The 19,795-nt window shown below is 44.4% G+C and overlaps 1 protein-coding gene across 1 annotated transcript; it reads right to left on the minus strand.

The window, feature by feature from the left end:
- Positions 1–16,971: 16,971 nt before the first annotated feature.
- Positions 16,972–19,590, minus strand: LOC139266218 (eotaxin-like). Its single transcript, XM_070884048.1, has 3 exons — positions 19,530–19,590; positions 17,184–17,304; positions 16,972–17,065 (listed from the first exon to the last, which is right to left on the minus strand). The coding sequence occupies exons 1-3, from the start codon at positions 19,588–19,590 to the stop codon at positions 16,972–16,974; spliced, it is 276 nt and encodes a 91-aa protein (XP_070740149.1).
- Between the last annotated feature and the right edge of the window lie 205 nt (positions 19,591–19,795).

A 19,795-nucleotide genomic window follows, 5' to 3' on the forward strand; every position in this document is an offset into this window, starting at 1 on the left:
GATCTGGCGGGCTGTGATGGGGTAGCCTGCGGTGTCAAAAGCCTCAACGGTCATGACCATCTCAGCGCTTTGCTCCGCTGCCCCCTTGGTGGTGGTCAGTGGGAGCCTGCTGAGCGTGTCAGTGCAATTTTCGGTGCCTGGCTGGTGCCGTAAGGTGTAGTCATATGCAACCAGCGTGAGAGCCCATCGCTGTATGTGAGCTGACGCATTGGTATTGACAGCCTTGCTGTCGGACAACAGGGGTGTTAATGGCTTGTGGTCCGTCTCTAGCTCGAACTATCTACCGAAAAGGTACTGGTGCATCTTTTTCACACCATAAACACAAGCGAGTGCTTCCTTTTCGACCATGCCGTATTCATGCTCTGCCTGGGAGAGTGACCTGGAGGCATAAGCCACCGGTTGGAGTCAGCCGTCGTCATTACCCTGCTGCAACACACACCCAACCCCGTAGGACGATGCATCGCACGTTAAAACCATTTTTTTACAGGGGTCATACAAAGTCAACAGTTTGTTAGAACACGCCTTATTGAAAGCCCGTTCTTGACAGTCCCCCCAAAGCCATTCACAACCTTTATGCAGGAGCATGTGTAACGGCTCCAACAATGTGCTTAAGTTCAGCAGAAAGTTCCCGAAATAGTTAAAAAGTCCCAGGAATGATCACAACTCCGAAGTGTTGCCGGGCCTGGGCGCTCGGCGGATCGCCTCCGTTTTTGATTCAGTGGGCCGGATCCCATCTGCGGCAACCCTCCTGCCCAAAATCTCGACTTCTGGGGCCAAAAACACACACTTGGCCTTTTTCAGCCGCAAGTCTACCCGGTCCAGTCGGCGTAGCACCTCCTCCAGGTTGTGGAGGTGTTTCTCGGTGTCTCGACCCATTATAAGTATGTCGTCTTGGAATACGATTGTTCCAGGAATGGATTTGAGCAAGCTTTCCATGTTCCGCTGAAAGATAGCTGCCGCCGAACGAATGACAAACGGACACCTGTTGTAGATAAATAATCCCTTGTGCGTCATGATGGTGGTCAGAAGCTTGGATTCTTCAGCCAGTTCCTGAGTCATGTAGGCTGAAGTGAGGTCCAGCTTTATGAACAGCTTGCCACGTGCCAGCGTGGCAAAAAGGTCCTCCGCTCTTGGGAGCGGGTATTGGTCTTGCAGTGACACTCGGTTGATGGTGGCTTTGCAGTCGCCACAAATCCTGACCGAGCCATCTGCTTTAAGGACAGGAACGATGGGACTTACCCAGTCGCTGAATTCAACGGCCAAAATTATGCCCTCTCTGAGCAGCCTGTCCAGTTCACTTTCAATTTTCTCATGCATCACATACGGCACCGCTCTGGCTTTGTGGTGCACTGGTCTGGTGTCCGGAGTGATGCGTATCATTACTTTAGTGCCCTTGAACGTTCCGACACCAGGTGGAAACAGTGACCCGAATTTTTGTAGGACCTGTGAGCATGAACTTTCTCCACAGATGAAATGGCGTGCACATCCCCCCATTTCCAATTCATCTCGGCTAGCCAACTCCTCCCCAAGAGCGCGGGGCCATTTTCCAGAACAATCCAGAGTGGCAGCCGGTTCTGTGATCCATTATGTGTTACCACTAAGTTTGCACTGCCTAGCACTGGGATGATCTCTTTGGTGTACGTCCATAGCTGCATGTCAATGCGTTCTAGTTTGGGCCTGCTAGCTCTGTGTGGCCATAGTCTCTCAAATTGTTGGGCACTCATAAGTGACTGGCTAGCTCCCGTATCCAGCTCCATGTGCATCGGGATGCCATTCAATAGAACTTTCATCATCATGGGTGGCGTTTTAGTGTATGAGCTGTGAACTTCAGCATCCATGGCTTTTCCACAGGCATCATCCTGCATTGCAGACCCCTCGTCTGGTTCCTCTGTCTCGCAGATTAGCCTCGCCACAGCCTTTTTGCATATCCTGGCCAAGTGTCCACTGATGTTACAAATCCTACAGGTATACTGCTGGAACCTGCAGCTTTTCGCAGTATGTCTACCCCCGCATCTCCAGCATGCACTGAGATTGTTGTTAACGAAGGGACTGTTACCAGGCATTCCTCTCTGATTGCCCATTTGTTTTTTTCTAAGCACTTTGATGGTGGGTGTTAATGGTCTCATCGCGGGACGCATTGTTCCTCGTGATGCCGTGAATTGCCAATCCCCTTTCCATTGTCCCTGTTGTGGGCCCACCCTAGAGTCTGTTGCTGTCTGGACGGTTTTGAAATGCCCTTGTCTGCCTCGGGGGTCCCTAGCCACGTTCACAATGTTAACACAATGCGAGGAGGTGCGTGGAGAGGCGGGAGTTCCGGGGTCGGCGAGAGGCCTACAAAGGCCAGTAAGACCGGGAGCAGCGTCGAGGAGGTGCGTGGAGAGGCGGGAGATCCAGGGTCGGCGAGAGGCCTATAAAGGCCAGTGAGACCGGGAGCAGTGTCGAGGAGGTACGTGGAGAGGCGTGAGTTCCGGGGTCGGCGAGAGGCGTACTTGTGCAGCTACAGGGAGAAGGCAAAAAAGAAGTAGAAAGAAACAGAAAGGTGACATCACAACCAAGGGGGTAAGTGATTGGCTGGTGATTGGTGAGTAGTTTTTCTTTTTTCTCTTCTATATTAATGAGTAAACTTTAGCATTGTTGTTGCTTATCAAAGGGTTAAGTCATGGCAGGACAGCTCGGTCATGTGATATGCTCCTCCTGTACCATGTGGGAACTCAGGGACGACACCAGTGTTCCTGACGACTACGTGTGCGGGAAGTGTATCCGCCTCCAGCTCCTGACGGACCGCGTTGCGGAGTTGGAGCTGAGGGTGGATTCACTCTGGAGCATCCACGATGCTGAGAATGACGTGAGTAGCACGTGTAGCGAGTTGGTCGTACCGCAGGGAAAGGGTCCACAGCCAGATAGTGAATGGAAGACCAGCAGGAAGAGCAGTGCAAGGAAGGTAGTGCAGGGGTCCCCTGTGGTCAGCCCCCTGCAAAACAGATACACTGCTTTGGGTACTGTTGGGGGGGATGACTCATCAGGGGAGGGCAGCAGCACCCAAGTTCATGGCACCATGGCTGGCTCTGTTGCACAGGAGGGCAGAAAAAAGAGTGGGAGAGCGATAGTGATAGAGGATCCAATTGTAAGGGGAATAGGTAGGCGTTTCTGCGGCCGCAACCGAGACTCCAGGATGGTATGTTGCCTCCCTGGTGCAAGGGTCAAGGATGTCTGGGAGCGGGTGCAGGACATTCTAAAAAGGGAGGGAGAATAGCCAGTTGTCGTGGTGCACATTGGTACCAATGACATAGGTAAAAAAAAGGGATGAGGTCCTACGAAACGAATTTAAGGAGCTAGGAGCTAAATTAAAAAGTAGGACCTCAAAAGTAGTAATCTCGGGATTGCTACCAGTGCCACGTGCTAGTCAGAGTAGGAATCGCAGGATAGCGCAGATGAATACGTGGCTTGAGCAGTGATGCAGCAGGGAGGGATTCAAATTCCTGGGGCATTGGAACCGGTTCTGGCGGAGGTGGGACCAGTACAATCCGGACGGTCTGCACCTGGGCAGGACCGGAACCAATGTCCTAGGGGAGGTGTTTGCTAGTGCTGTTGGGGAGGAGTTAAACTAATATGGCAGGGGGATGGGAACCAATGCAGGGAGACAGAGGGAAACAAAAAGGAGACAAAAGCAAAAGACAGAAAGGAGATAAGGAAAAGTGGAGGGCAGAGAAACCCAAGACAAAGGGGCCATGGTGCAGTAAAATTCTAAAAGGACAAAGGGTATTAAAAAAACAAGCCTGAAGGCTTTGTGTCTTAATGCAAGGAGTATCCGTAATAAGGTGGATGAATTAACTGTGCAAATAGATGTTAACAAATATGATGTGATTGGGATTACAGAGACGTGGCTCCAGGATGATCAGGGCTGGGAACTCAACATCCAGGGGTATTCAACATTCAGGAAGGATAGAATAAAAGGAAAAGGAGGTGGGGTAGCATCGCTGGTTAAGGAGGAGATTAATGCAATAGTTAGGAAGGACATTAGCTTGGATGATGTGGAATCTATATGGGTAGAGCTGCAGAACACCAAATGGCAAAAACCGTTAGTGGGAGTTGTGTACAGACCTCCAAACAGTAGTAGTGATGTTGGGGAGGGCATCAAACAGGAAATTAGGGGTGCATGCAATAAAGGTGCAGCAGTTATAATGGGTGACTTTAATATGCACATAGATTGGCCTAACCAAACTGGAAGCAAGACGGTGGAGAAGAATTTCCTGGAGTGCATAAGGGATGGTTTTCTAGACCAATATGCCGAGGAACCAACTAGGGGGGAGGCCATCTTAGACTGGGTGTTGTGTAATGAGAGAGGAATATTAGCAATCTCGTTGTGCAAGGCCTCTTGGGGAAGAGTGACCATAATATGGTGGAATTCTGCATTAGGATGGAGAATGACACAGTTAATTCAGTGACCATGGTCCAGAACTTAAAGAAGGGTAACTTTGAAGGTATGAGGTGTGAATTGGCTAGGATAGATTGGCGAATGACACTTAAGGGGTTGACTGTGGATGGGCAATGGCAGACATTTAGAGACCGCATGGATGAACTACAACAATTGTACATTCCTGTCTGGCGTAAAAATAAAAAAGGGAAGGTGGCTCTACCATGGCTATCAAGGGAAATCAGGGATAGTATTAAAGCCAAGGAAGTGGCATACAAATTGGCCAGAAATAGCAGCGAACCTGGGGACTGGGAGAAATTTAGAACTCAGCAGAGGAGGACAAAGGGTTTGATTAGGACAGGGAAAATAGAGTACGAGAAGAAGCTTGCAGGGAACATTAAGAAGGATTGCAAAAGTTTCTATAGATATGTAAAGAGAAAAAGGTTAGTAAAGACAAACGTAGGTCCTCTGCAGTCAGAATCAGGGGAAGTCATAACGGGGAACAAAGAAATGGCAGACCAATTGAACAAGTACTTTGGTTCGGTATTCACTAAGGAGGACACAAACAATCTTCCGGATATAAAAGGGGTCAGAGGGTCGAGTAAGGAGGAGGAACTGAGGGAAATCCTTATTAGTCGGGAAATTGTGTTGGGGAAATTGATGGGATTGAAGGCCGACAAATCCCCAGGGCCTGATGGACTGCAGCCCAGAGTACTTAAGGAGATGGCCTTGGAAATAGCGGATGCATTGACAGTCATTTTCCAACATTCCATTGACTCTGGATCAGTTCCTATGGAGTGGAGGGTAGCCAATGTAACCCCACTTTTAAAAAAAGGAGGGAGAGAGAAAACAGGGAATTATAGACCGGTCAGCCTGACATCGGGTGGTGGGTAAAATGATGGAATCAATTATTAAGGATGTCATAGCAGCGCATTTGGAAAGAGGTGACATGATAGGTCCAAGTCAGCATGGATTTGTGAAAGGGAAATCATGCTTGACAAATCTTCTGGAATTTTTTGAGTATGTTTCCAGTAGAGTGGACAAGGGAGAACCAGTTGATGTGATATATTTGGACTTTCAGAAGGCTTTCGACAAGGTCCCACACAAGAGATTAATGTGCAAAGTTAAAGCACATGGGATTGGGGATAGTGCGCTGACATGGATTGAGAACTGGTTGTCAGACAGGAAGCAAAGAGCAGGAGTAAATGGAGACTTTTCAGAATGGCAGGCAGTGACTAGTGGGGGTACCGCAAGGTTCTGTGCTGGAGCCCCAGCTGTTTACACTGTAAATTAATGATCTAGATGAGGGGATTAAATGTAGTATCTCCAAATTTGCAGATGACACTAAGTTGGGTGGCAGTGTGAGCTGCGAGGAGCATGCTATGAGGCTGCAGAACGACTTGGATAGGTTCGGGGAGTGGGCAAATGCATGGCAGGTGAAGTATAATGTGGATAAATGTAAGGTTATCCACTTTGGTGGTAAAAACAGAGAGACAGACTATTATCTGAATGGTGACAGATTAGGAAAAGGGGAGGTGCAACGAGACTTGGGTATCATGGTACATCAGTCATTGAAGGTTGGCATGTAGGTACAGCAGGCGGTTAAGAAAGCAAATGGCATGTTGGCCTTCATAGCGAGGGGATTTGAGTACAGGGGCAGGGAGGTGTTGCTACAGTTGTACAGGGCCTTGGTGAGGCCACACCTGGAGTATTGTGTACAGTTTTGGTCTCCTAACTTGAGTAAGGACATTCTTGCTATTGAGGGAGTGCAGCGAAGGTTCACCAGACTAATTCCCGGGATGGCGGGACTGACCTATCAAGAAAGACTGGATCAACTGGGCTTGTATTCACTGGAGTTCAGAAGAATGAGAGGGGACCTCATAGAAACGTTTAAAATTCTGATGGGTTTAGACAGGTTAGATGCAGGAAGAACGTTCCCAATGTTGGGGAAGTCCAGAACCAGGGATCACAGTCTAAGGATTTATAAGGTACAGTCTAAGGATAAGGACCGAGATGAGGAGAAACTTCTTCACCCAGAGAGTGGTGAACCTGTGGAATTCTCTACCACAGAAAGTTGTTGAGGCCAATTCACTAAATATATTCAAAAAGGAGTTGGATGAAGTCCTTACTACTAGGGGGATCAAGGGGTATGGCGAGAAAGCCGGAATGGGGTACTGAAGTTGCATGTTCAGCCATGAACTCATTGAATGGCGGTGCAGGCTAGAAAGGCCGAATGGCCTACTCCTGCACCTATTTTCTATGTTTCTATGTTTCTATGTAACTCCCTGGTCCATCGCCACGTTGGGACCAGGGCTGCGCGCGTAAATTAGCTTGGTCTCCTCTTCCCCTGACATGAAGGTCTGAGCTATCAACGCCGCCCCTTCTGAAGTCAAGTTCTTGGCCTCTATGAGCTTCCTGAAAATCCCGGCATGATTAATGCCTTCAATGAAAAAGTTCCTTAACATCTGCCCCCTGCAGGCGCCTGTGAACTTACAGAGACTGGCCAAGCGCCGCAGGTCCGCAATAAAGTCCAAGATGTATTGTCCCTACCGACGCCGGTGTGTGTAGAACCGGTGCCGGGCCATGTGTATACTCCTCGCCGGCTTGAGATGCTCACTGATCCGCTGGCTGAGTTCTTCAAAGGACTTGTCCACTGGCTTTTGGGGTGCGAGCAGATCTCTCATCAGCGCATACGTCTGTGGTCCGCAGCTGGCCAGTAGATGTGCCCTCCGCTTGTCAGCCGCTGTCGCTCCCAGCCAGTCCTTCATGACAAAGCTCTGCTGGAGTCTTTACACGAAGTCGTCCCAGTCCTCACCCACACAGTAACGTTCTCCTGTGCTACTGGTGGCTATCCTCGTGGTTCGGTGATTCCCATTTCTCATCGCAAATGTGGTGTTCCTGCACTGTACTACAAACTCACACAAGGCATGTACTGCAGACAAAGACACTACGTGACCTTAACCTTTATTCCCTGGACCAAGGAGTTCTGACCCTGGGTGGGACCTCCCCTTTTATACCTGGAAACCAAGGTGAGGAGTGTCTCCCACAAGTTCACTCCATGTGGTCAGGGTGTGCATTTCTAGGATATAAGTATAGTGCACAGGAATTGCATGAAGGTTACAGTTACATGAAGATTACCATTGCATGATGGTTACATACATGACAGTTTCCTTGGCTCAAAGCAAGGAATTGTGGGATCCTTTACACCTGTAGTTTTTGGGCTCACTGGTGTAAAGTGCAGCTCTGAAGAGGTGCAAAAAAATCAGCTTTATATTTATCCTGTTTAAATATAAATACTGATTGGTCTAAACACATGATAATTGCTTCATAAATTGATTTGTTCAGTTTTCAGCTGGGTTCGTGGAGCATTTTTTGTCACAAATTTAAGATGTAATTGAATACAACTAAACATAATCCACTGGTACAATTAATATTTCCACAGACAATAAACAAGTTGTAATGTTGTGCTTTATTACTAATAACATCCTCATACTTAGGGAGGTAATTATCTTTCAATTATCTTTAAGTGTGTTATTTCTCTTCAAACCTGGCTGTCACTGTTTATACACAGAAACTATCTGCTGGTTAAAAACCGACAGTTCAGTCTCATGTACTTACACTTCACCACAATGTCACAAAAGGGCATTTCCTCTGAGTCCTCCCATTTACTCATGTTTTCTAATCAGCACAAGCTGCAAAGTGGTTTCTATAGTATTACTACAACAAGGCTCTATGACAACAGTGTCATCAAACACACTAACAGGGGTAATAATGCCGACGGCTTTTACAACATAAGCCACTGAGACTTTCCTGAGCAACCAATTCACACCATCGTTTTCCAATCCTGTGGAATTTCCATGGTGTTCTCCCCATTTCCTGTAAACACGGCTATTGATCGGGGAAACTCCCTCCCCAACCCCGCAAATAAATAGCTTTCTTAGCCGTTAATGCTGTTTCTCCAGGGGCTGACGTAACTTCCTGTCAGAGAATCCTAGAGGAAAGACCAGCTTTCTTTGGCCTACAAACTCATTCCCAGACACCATCCCGAGTGTTTGGGATGAGCACAGAAAGTGTTTACGATTAGATTTGTGGATGAGACAAGACTTTCAAGGCAATGGATAAGATAAGAATTAGCAGCAGTTTGCTTACATTTAGTAGACACTAATTCAATGTTGGTGAAGCCAGAGAACCAATAGAGAGTGATAACTTAATGGGTTGGGTTTCAGTTTGGCCGTTGTATGTTTGGGGTTACTAACCACCAGTGACGCTACTGCCGGAGGTCATTGGGCTGTACGCACGTGTGTGCGGCCCAGGTATAAAAGGCAAGGCATCATGTAATATAATCACTTTGGGCCCTAATAAAACAAAGCCAGGTTTGTACCTGTGTTAGTTTACAGTATTCAGTCTATCGAGTTATTACATATATAACAAAAATTAAACCTAGAGCTTTAAAACCGTAGGTAACAGAAGTTGCCTGCCAGTGGCAGTTAACTATCAGTCAGCTGAAATTGTTTGTCTTGAATAGGTGTTAATCACAGACAAAAGGTGGCTGAAACAACACTTGTAAATTGGGTGTTGCTCCAAAGCGTATAAAAGTTAACAATTTTTCAGAGCACAGAGTGATCTGTACAGAGGTCTTAAATGGAGTGGAGTTAAACAGAATGGTTTATTTGGGAATTTTGAAAGAGTGGGAATTCAGAGGCGAGGGCAAAGATTAAAATCAATTATAAAAGTAAAAATAGGTAAGTGATATTTCACTTGCTGCCTGGTTGGTCAGTTTTTTTTCTCTTTTTTTGGGTATTGGTTTAAATTAAGAGCTGGGATTATAAACTAAATGTTCAAATCTTCAAATCTTAACTAATTGAATACATTAGAGATGGCAGGGCAGGTGGTGTGTTTCTGCTGTTGCAGGTGGGAGCTGGTGGACACCATTGAGGTCGACAGCGACCACATCTGCAGCTCGAGGAACTTTGGCTCCGTGTTGATGAGCTGGAATCTGAGTTGCAGACACTGCGACACATCAGGGAGGGGGGAAAAAGTTACCTGGATGCCGCGATCCAGAAGCTAGTCACACCAATTAGATTAATTAATTAATTCAACTTTGATCCGTGGTCAGTGACAGGAGAGTGGAACGACAAGCGAGAAAGGGACTCGGGATGTAGTGATGGAGGAGCCTCGGCCCTTGCTCTTGTCCAACAGGTTCGAGGCTCTTGCTTCCTGTGGGGACGAGAGCAGGGAGAATGAGCAAACTGACCACAGTACCATGGTACAGAGGGCCATTCAAGTGGGGGGAGTTAAAAGAAACATTGTAGTGGTAGGGGACAGTATCATTAGGGGGATAGATACTGTTGTCTGCAGCTGAGAGCATAAATCCCAAAGGCTGTGTTGCCTGCCTGGTGCCAGGGTTAAGGACATCATCTCTGAGCTGGAGAGGAACTCGGAGTGGGAGGGAGAAGATTCAGTTGCCATGGTCCATGTGGGTACCAACGACATAGGTAGGACAAACCGAGGTTCTGCTGAGGGATTATGAGCAGCTATGGACCAAATTAAAAAGCAGAACCACAAAGGTAATAATCTCTGGATTACTATTTGAGCCATGAGCAAATTTGCATAGTGTAAATAAGATCAGAGAGTAAAGCATGTGGCTCAAAGACTGGTGTGGGAGAAATGGGTTTTGGCTTGTGGGACACTGGTACAAGTACTACGGTAAGAGGGAGCTGTTCTGTTGGGACGGGCTCCACTTAGACCATGCTGGGACTAGGGTCCTGGTGAATTGAATAACTAGGGTTGTAGAGAGGGGTTTAAACTAATTAATGGAGGGAGGGTTGAGGTGAGTGAAAATTAAAAAAGACAAAGGCGAAGGAAATAGAGCAGGGTAGCACTGGGGGAAATGAAAATCAGAGCGTGCCAGGAAGGGACAGAATGTATAAACATAAGTGGGGTCAAAGCAGGAAAAAAATGGTAAAAGAACAAATTTAAAAGTTCTTTATCTGAATGCATGCAGCATTTGTAACAAAATAGATGAGTTGATGGCACAGATAGAAATGGGTATGGTCTGATAGCCATTACAGAAACGTAGTTGCAAGGTGATCAAGGATGGGAACTAAATATTCAGGGGTATTTGACAATTTGGACAGACACAGACAGAAAGGAAAAGGAGGTGGGGTAGTTCTGTTAACAAAGGATAATGAGAAACATATTGGCTCAAGATCTAGATATTTAATCAGTTTGGGTGGTGATGAGGCATAATCACGGGGGGGAAAAAAGTCACTGGTGGGTGTAGTCTATAGGCCCCCTAACAGTAGCTACAGTTGGAGGGAGTATAAATCAAGAAATAATGGATGATTTTAAAAAAGGAACGTCAATAATCATGGGCGATTTTAACATCTGTTGTTGGGAAAATGCTGGAGTCCATTATTAAGGAAGCAGAAGCAGGACATTGGATCATACTTTTCCAAATCAAACAGAATCAACATGGTTTTACTAAAGGGAATTCATGTTTCCCAAATTTGCTGGAGTTCTTTGAGGATATAAGGGGGAACCATTGGATGTGGTGTATTTAGATTTCCAGAAGGCATTCGATAAGGTGTCACACACAAGATGAAAGTTCACTGGGTTGGAGGTAATAGATTAGCATGGGTAGAGGATTGGCTAACTAACAGAAAACAGAAAGTCATGATAAATGGATCATTTTGCAGATGGCAAACAGTAACTAGTGGGGTGCTGCAGGGATCGGTGCTGGGGCCTCAACTATTTACAATCTATATTAATGACTTGGATGAAGGGACCGAGCGTAATGTAGTCAAGTTTTCTGATGATACAAAGATGGGTGGGAGAGCAAATTGTGAGGAGGACACAAGACATCTGCAAAGGGATTATAGACCGGCTAAGTGAGTGAGTGGGCAAAACATTGGCAGATGGAGTATAATGTGGGAAAATGTGAGGGTTATCCACTTTGGCAGAAAAAATAGAAAAGCAAATTATAATTTAAATTGAGAAATTGTAAAGTGCTTCAGTACAGCGGGACCTGGGGGTCCTTGTGCACAAAGATTTTTAGTTAGTGTGCAGGTACAACAAGTAATCAGGAAGGCAAATGGACTGTTTGCCTTTATTGCAAGGGGGATGGAGTATGAAAGCAGAGAAGTCCTGCTACAATTGTACAGTGTGTTGGAGAGACCTCGCCTATAGAAGATTTTGGTGAGGCCACACCTGGAATACTGTGTGCAGTTTTGGTTTCCATATTTACGAAAGGATATACTTGCTTTGGACGCACTTCAGAGAAGGTTCACTAGGTTGATTCTGGGGATGAGGAGGTTGACTCATGAGGAAAGGTTGAGTAGGTTGGGCCTCTACTCATTGGAGTTCAGAAGAATGAGGTGTGATCTTATCGAAATGTATAAGATTGATGGGGCTTGACATGGTGGATGCAGAGAGGATGTTTCCACTGATAGGGGAGACTAGAACTAGAGGGCATGATCTTGGAATAAGGGGCTGCCCATTTAAAACAGATATAATCTCTATTTACTTGAATAAAGTTTTTACATTAGCTCTTGTCCAGTGATAATTGTCATATATTTGAAAAATTGTGCCAAGTCCTGCACTATTTTCTCTGAATTTCAATAGCCTGGGGTACGTGCCAATAGGGCCAATGACTTTTGCAACATGATTAGTGCTATTTTCTTCAGAAGAAATGATTGTTCTTGAGTTATCTCGAAAATTGTTTGATATCCTCTGCTGGAACACTTCATTCTCATTTCCATCATCGTTGGTAAGAAAAGAGATGGGAAATATTTAATATCTGTCATATGTTCATCTTCCACAATTAGACTCCCCTTTTCATCTTTGAGTGGTCCTACTTTTCTTTAACTGCTTTTTAAAAACTTTTGATAGACTTACAAAAGCCTTTGCTTCTTCTGTTTATATTATCGGTTAGCCATTCTTCTTACTTTTTCGTCCTTCTAAGCGCCTTTTCACCATGCCACTTTTTATATTCCTCATGTTTATCTTTAGCATTCTTAGCCTTAATTTTATCACATGTCTCTATTTTAATTTTGGTTTTAATCTCTCCAGTTATAGATGAACTGTCATTATTTGATGTAGTCTCTATTCATCTTATGGGAATATATTTATTTTTCACTGTTCATTGTAGGTGTCCCATTGTTAATCTGTCGGACTGGTTAGTAATATTACTGCCAGTTAATTTAGGCCAGATCTTCAGAAATTGCAGGCTATCATCTTTAGAACAGGAGCAAAAGGTGAATGGAAAGCACATGGTGGTGCTGAAATTCAGGACCGCAAGAAACCTGGCGCAACTAAGAATTTTTAAACTTTTCTTACCGCCATTTGGGAAGAGGTTGATTGCTAATCGATATTCAGGTCTGTCTTTTTTTTTAAAAACCAGACCAGAAGTCTGTCATAATAAGGCGGAAGTGCTGGTGAGTGGCGAAAGTTGGGACATGACCGAGTCTCCACTGCTGTCGGTCAGCGGCGGAGCGGTGCTGACGTCACTGCGCGTGTGCGTCTCCACGTCTCTCCCCTCATTTAAAGGGGAGAGAAGCAGCAATTTTGTAGGTTCGGCCACTGGGCCACCAGGGAAGGTTTCGGCTGGGTCAGCAGCCTGGCACCCAAGAGGGGGGGGGGGGGCAGGCTGCTTGTTGGCGTCCTGGCCAAACCCAGAGCCATAATCGTCCGGTCCTCAGTCAGCCGGCCAAAAAAAAAAACATGGCAGCCGCGACAGTGCACCCTTCCCTCGAAGGGCCGCCGCGAAGCCGTAGCTCACACACAAAACAAGGTGCACCGAAAGAAAAAGCTGTCGGGGGCACCACTTGGCAGATGAAAGATTTTGACAAGTAAATTTTGCGCGGATTGCGATGCAGCTGCGGGTGATCGGCAGCGCACACTTTGCTGAGATGCCTATAGCAGTCGGCAGCAGTGGGGTGGAAGTGGGGACAGGCCTAAAAATCACTGAATTTGGATCGTGGCGGCTAATGGACTGCAACACGGCTGCCACTCGATTCTGACGCATGGCCGCCAAAAAACTATGGTAATGGACCTTATCCAGACCCAGAATTTCGGCTCTGGTGAATCTCCAAGGCAGTCTGATGACCTGAAGAAGCGATGGATACATTTTGGTCTCGCCTTGACTGGAAATATACAATTGGCATAGCAACCGGGACAGGAATTTGTTTCGAAATACTCAAGATATGAACGACCCATTGAAAAATGCATTGATATTTGAAAACAAATGTTTCAACACTTGAAATAAAAAGAAGAAATTGCAGCTCTTACACATCCGCCACCCCTGTTCACTTTTTTCAATGAAGCATGATGGGACATTCAACCATTATCGCAGTTCCTGCCTCGCCCAACCCATTTTTGTTCAGTTCTATTAGTTTGCTTTTCATTCCAGCTGAGAAACATAGAAACATCGAAAATAGGTGCAGGAGTAGGCCATTCAGCCCTTCGAGCCTGCACTGCCATTCAATAAGATTATGGCTGATCATTCCCTCAGTACCCCTTTCCTGCTTTCCCTCCATACCCCATGATCCCCTTAGCCGTAAGGGCCTTATCTAACTCCCTCTTGAATATATCCAATGAACTGGCATCAACAACTCTCTGCGGCAGGGAATTCCACAGGTTAACATCTCTGAGTGAAGAAGTTTCTCCTCACCTCAGTCCTAAATGGCCTACCCCTTATCCTAAGACTGTCCCCTGGTTCTGGACTTCCCAAACATCGGGAACATTCTTCCCGCATCTAACCTGTCCAGTCCTATCAGAATCTTATGTTTCTAAGAGATCCCCTCTCATCCTTCTAAACTCCAGTGAATAAAGGCCCAGTTGATCCAGTCTCTCCTCATATGACAGTCCAGCCATCCCTGTAATTAGTTTGATGAACCTTTGTTGCACTCCCTCAATAGCAAGAACGTCCTTCCTCAGATTGGGAGACCAAAACTGAACACAATATTCCAGGTGAGACCTCACTAAGGCCCTGTACAACTGCAGTAAGACCTCCCTGCTCCTATACTCAAATCCCCTAGCTATGAAGGCCAACATACCATTTGCCGCCTTCACCGCCTGTATTACCTGCATGCCAACCTTCAATAACTGATGAACCATGACACCCAGGTCTATTTGCATCTCCCCTTTTCCTAATCTGCCGCCATTCAGATAATATTCTGCCTTTGTGTTTTTGCCCCCAAAATGGATAACTTCACATTTATCCACATTATATTGCATCTGCCATGCATTTGCCCACTCACCTAACCTGTCCAAGTCACCCTGCAGCCTCTTAGCGATCCCCTCACAGCTCACACCACCACCCAGTTTAGTGTCATCTGCAAACTTGGAGATATTACACTCAATTCCTTCATCCAAATCGTTAATGTATATTGTGAAGAGCTGGGGTCCCAGCACTAAGCCCTGCGGCACCCCACTAGTCACTGCCTGCCATTCGGAAAAGGACCCGTTTATCCCGACTCTCTGCTTCCTGTCTTCCAACCAGTTCTCTATCCACGTCAGTACATTACCCCCAATACCATGCGCTTTGACTTTGCACACCAATCTCTTGTGCGGGACCTTTTCAAAAGCCTTTTGAACATCCAAATGCACCACATCCACTGGTTCTCCCTTGTCCACTCTGCTTTTTGCATCCTCAAAGTTCCAGAAGATTCGTCAAGCATGATTTCCCTTTCATAAATCCATGCTGACTTGGACCGATCCTGTCACTGCTTTCCAAATGCATTGCTATTTCATCCTTAATGATTGATTCCAACATTTTCCCCACTACTGAAGTCCGGCTAACCGGTCTATAATTACCCGTTTTCTCTCTCCCTCCTTTTTTAAAAAGTGGTGTTACATTAGCTACCCTCCAGTCCATAGGAACTAATCCAGAGTCGATAGACTATTGGAACATGATCACCAATGCATCCACTATTTCTCGGGCCACTTCCTTAAATACTCTGGGATGCAGACTCAGGCTTCAATCCGATCAATTTCCCAAACACAATTTCCCGCCTAATAAGGATATTATTCAGTTCCTCCTTCTCACTAGACCCACTGTCCCCTAGTATATTCGGAAGGTTATTATTGGCTTCCTTCGTGAAGACAGAACTGAAGTATTTGTTCAATTGGTCTGCCACTTCTTTGTTCCCCATTATAAATTCACCTGAATCCGACTGCAAGGGACCTACATTTGTCTTCACTAATCTTTTTCTCATCACATTTATAGAAGCTTCACATATTTATAAAAGGTCGACTGAGGAAAATAATGGAACGTGAGGTGCAAGTGTTACAAATCAGGCTGGTAATAGGGTATTAAATTCTTTGGAGTATTTATTTACGCCTCAAGATTAAATGGAGCCATAAAAATGAAGTGAGTGTATTCCCAGCTTGGGTTATAGAAAGGCTAAATATAGAACACAGACAATCCGTTCAACAAATTAGAAACATAGATATTTTAGAAACCTGAGAGGTGCAGGCAAATTACAAACAGAATAAATAATAAAAATGCCATTCTTTAAACCATAACCCTGGTTTGGGGGACATTAGAAAATACAGCGAAAAAGTAGCATTGAAGAATAATTTTAAAATTCAGCGGCCATTTCTATGTGCTTCGCAGTGCAAAGACTCCGTGAGTTACTGTGCATCATGTCATGAAAATAATCAGCGTTGTTCCCTCCAATCAACTTAAAGGGCCACGGCCTTCATTCAATCTGTTTCCAAAATATGTTGACCGACAAAAATGATTTTTCCCGCCTGACAGTGAAGATACTTTAAATGTCAGAAGATGTAGTAAAGGATCATTGTTTTGTTGACGTATGTCTATGGGCTACTTTACCTGTAATTCTATGTTTTACATAGGACAGCTATAGTATGTTATATGAAAGTAAGTTACAATGTAATTGAACAAAATAGCACTTTGTAAATGCATATGTCACTCACCATCAGTAATTTAAATGGTTAACTCCTTTTTTATTTACAATTTCAAATTTAGTTTCTTAATTAAATATAAACAAGGTTTGTCCCACCTCAAAGGCAGGAGTTTTTCTTTGTAGTAATTTTTTTTTTAATGTTTTAGCTGCGATACCCACCCCGGCAGTGGCCTGGGAACACTTACTGTGTAGGCTCACACAGGCTGAGGTACCCAATTTCTGACACTGCAGATAGAGTCACGCCCCAGCACAGGTCATTGAGTTCAGGAGACTAGGTGAGAAAATTGTGTGGGGGAGCGGGAAAGATTCAATTCTTGGTCTGGTTCTCAGTGAGAAAGTACCAATTGTTCCTTGTCCATACAGAGGCTGATACACCCTATTGATATTTGTAGCATTAATAAAATCAAATGAGTAAATCAGTGACGTGTAGAAGCAGCACCTACAGTAAAGAACAGCATCAAATTTGATTGATGGCGGTTCAAAAAATGTAAATTGTGTTTGAACCTTCCTTGCATTTGTGAATTTTCTGATGACCAGGAAAATGTAGGAAAGCAGATATTTAAAAAAAAATGATTTTTGAAAGCTTTCTTCGCTGTGTAGACAGTCGTTTGTGACTTGAGGAAACCATCACCTCTGCTCCCTTTTGGAATGCTTTTCCACAAGTTTCTTCACTCCTTCTTTCTTCAGATCAAAGCAATACCTTTTGCCCTTGACTGTGAATCTGAAAAGGAACAGACTAGGTTTAACTACAGGGCTACCCCTAACTATGTATGGCACAGGCTCCTAATAATGGTATTTAATGCCAGGCTTCAGAGATGGACAATGTTCTGAGTACTTACACCACTGCTTTAATCCTGCAGCTACCATCATTTTCCTGTATTTTATATTCCTCGATATTGTTGAAGTTAGGGACCTTCTTTGAGTATTTCAGGCAGCAGCTTTTCCGTGGTCCATTAGGAGCTGAAAAGCAAAAATAAAAGGCTTGTGATTCATTGCTTTAAGGAAAGAAAGGGAAAATCCTGGAGTAAATAAATTAATGCCAGACTGATGAGATTAACATTTTTTAGTCCGCTGTCTGTAAGGGTCCTTTGTGAAAAACCAAATCCCAGTGAGCACAAGCCCACTGCACAAAATTGCCCTCCTTCAGTGCTAAACTGACAATCGCACTCAGACCACAGGAGGGCTGGTGTGGCACAGCAACATATCACATTGCTGCAGTAGGACATATTCTTCTGAAGTTGAGGCACATTGCTGGAATAGATTAGAGCGAGGTTTGATTGTGCCTTACCTGACTGCTTGATACTGGCACTGGGCACCTGAAATCTGAAATGGTATAATTTTCCAGTGCTAAATATCCCTTACATTAATTGACACACAATTATTTTAAAAAAACTGTTACTTTAATAAACACTTGTGTAAATACCTTGGCTGGCTTGTCTTGTACTAAAAGTAGAATTTAAAAAGTTAAAAAAAAAAACTGAACACCCTTATCAATCTGGTGAGTCTTCTTAACCAATCAAGATGTAAGACTTAATATACTGAGCATCAAACAATAAATTATTGATATTTTGTTGGCCATGTTGCTAACCATTAATTAAAGCATCCCAACTTGGATTGTGCTCAGCTTTAAAGAACAGATTTTAAAGTTTGTAGGGAAGCTAGAAAGTGGTTATATTACTGGACTAGTAATCCAGAGGCCTGGACAAATGATCCACCACTTTGACACAAAAATATTTTTAATCAATGTAAGGGAAATTTAGCACTGGAAAATGATACATGAATTCAAATCACTCCACAGTAGCTGGGAAATTTAAATTCAGTTAATTAAATAAATCTGGAATAAAAAGCTAGGATCAGTAATGGTGACAATGAAATTATCAGGTTGGCATAAAAACCCATCTGGTTCACTAATGTACTTTTTAACAAAGGAAATGTGCCATACTTGATCTGGCGTGTAGAAGTTAGATGTCCACAATGTGACAGCAATGTGGTTGACTCTTAATTGCCCACTGCAATGGCCACACAGTTGTAAAGAAATGCTACAAAATAATAAAACTGGACAGTCCATCCGCATTGATATTGGAACTGGCTACGGACATGACAACGGCACACTCAGCCCAGTCAACCCTGCAAAATCCTCCCCACCAATATCTGGGGACTTGTGCCAAAAGCTGTCCCACAGATTAGTCAAGCAACAGCCTGACATAGTTATACTCACAGAATCATACCTTTCACCCAATGTCCCAAATTCCTCCATCACCATCCCTGGGTATGTCCTGTCCCAGCGCAGGGCAGAACCACCAGAGGTGGTGGTATAGTATATAGTCGGAAGGGAGTGGCCCTGGGTGACCTCAACATTGACTTCGGACCCTAAGAAATCTCATGCTTCAGGTCAAGCATGGGCAAGGAAACCTCCTGCTGATGACTACCTACTGCTCTCCCTGAGCTGATGAATCAGTACTACTCCATGTTGGACATTGCTTGGGAGAAGCATTGAGAGCAGCAAGAGCACAGAACGTACTTTGGTGGGGGAATGCAATCACAATTCAGTCTTGTTATTAGAAAAGCAATTTTAATTTTAAAATAATAATTACTACTGACCATTACCAGGATATCAATGAGTTAATTAGTCTATACGTAACAAAGGTGCAGTGAACCTCCAGCACTATTCCAGTTTTTGTCGGTTTAGAAACTGTGTGCTTTGAAATACACAGTTAGCTGTTGGAACCATGCTAACCATCTGCCAGTAGTAGTTTATTATTTTATATCAAAATTGCTCTGCCAATAACTTGAGACTGAATTAATCCCCTTCGGCTTATTTTCTTACATGATTACTAATTGTTTAATCAATGAAACTCAATTAAAAAAAAAAAATGAAACCACAAAAACATAAACAAGGACTGGAATATATCTGCAGCTCTTGGGATAAAATATGTTTCGCTAGTTTGCATAAAAACTATTGACGTTTGCTTAGATGTTCAGTACGGTCCTGTAAATGACGTTGTTACACATACTGAAATTTGGTGCCCAACAACTTTCAAATCCCACTCAGACGGGCAATCTGACCGGATTCTGTAGAATCTACGAGTTGTTACTCTTGAAAATTTGCTTTAGTGATGAGGTTTCTTAAAATCAGACAGTAATCAGAACTAAGCAATAAACAGTTACGATGGGATCTCACTCACCCGCTAACACAACCAAAGTGAAGACACTGAGGCCAATCAGTACCACAAGAAATTGTTTCATTTTCTCAAAAGGTTTCCTAACTGGTGGGACTGATCCAAAAATCTGAACTTTCTTTGAATCGCAGCTTGTATACATCCTCGCAGAAGTTCAGCTTCCTTCCTAAAGTCTGTGAAGGGAGGTGGTAACGGGAAGGTGGGTTTACTGTGCCCCTGTGGAAACTCTGATAGTGACCAGATTGATTCACCCTTCCATCTCCTATATTTAG

Source organism: Pristiophorus japonicus, chromosome 6, assembly GCF_044704955.1.
Source record: "Pristiophorus japonicus isolate sPriJap1 chromosome 6, sPriJap1.hap1, whole genome shotgun sequence".
In the NCBI taxonomy this organism is placed as follows: domain Eukaryota; kingdom Metazoa; phylum Chordata; class Chondrichthyes; family Pristiophoridae; genus Pristiophorus; species Pristiophorus japonicus.

Coding starts and splice junctions, on each gene's coding strand:
- LOC139266218 (XM_070884048.1), bottom strand. CDS start 19,590: ATGAAACAATTTCTTGTGGTACTGATTGGCCTCAGTGTCTTCACTTTG. Junction 17,305..19,529: donor CACTTTGGTTGTGTTAGCGG/GTGAGTGAGATC, acceptor TTTGCTTTTCAG/CTCCTAATGGACCACGGAAA. Junction 17,066..17,183: donor TGCAGGATTAAAGCAGTGGT/GTAAGTACTCAG, acceptor GTTCCTTTTCAG/ATTCACAGTCAAGGGCAAAA.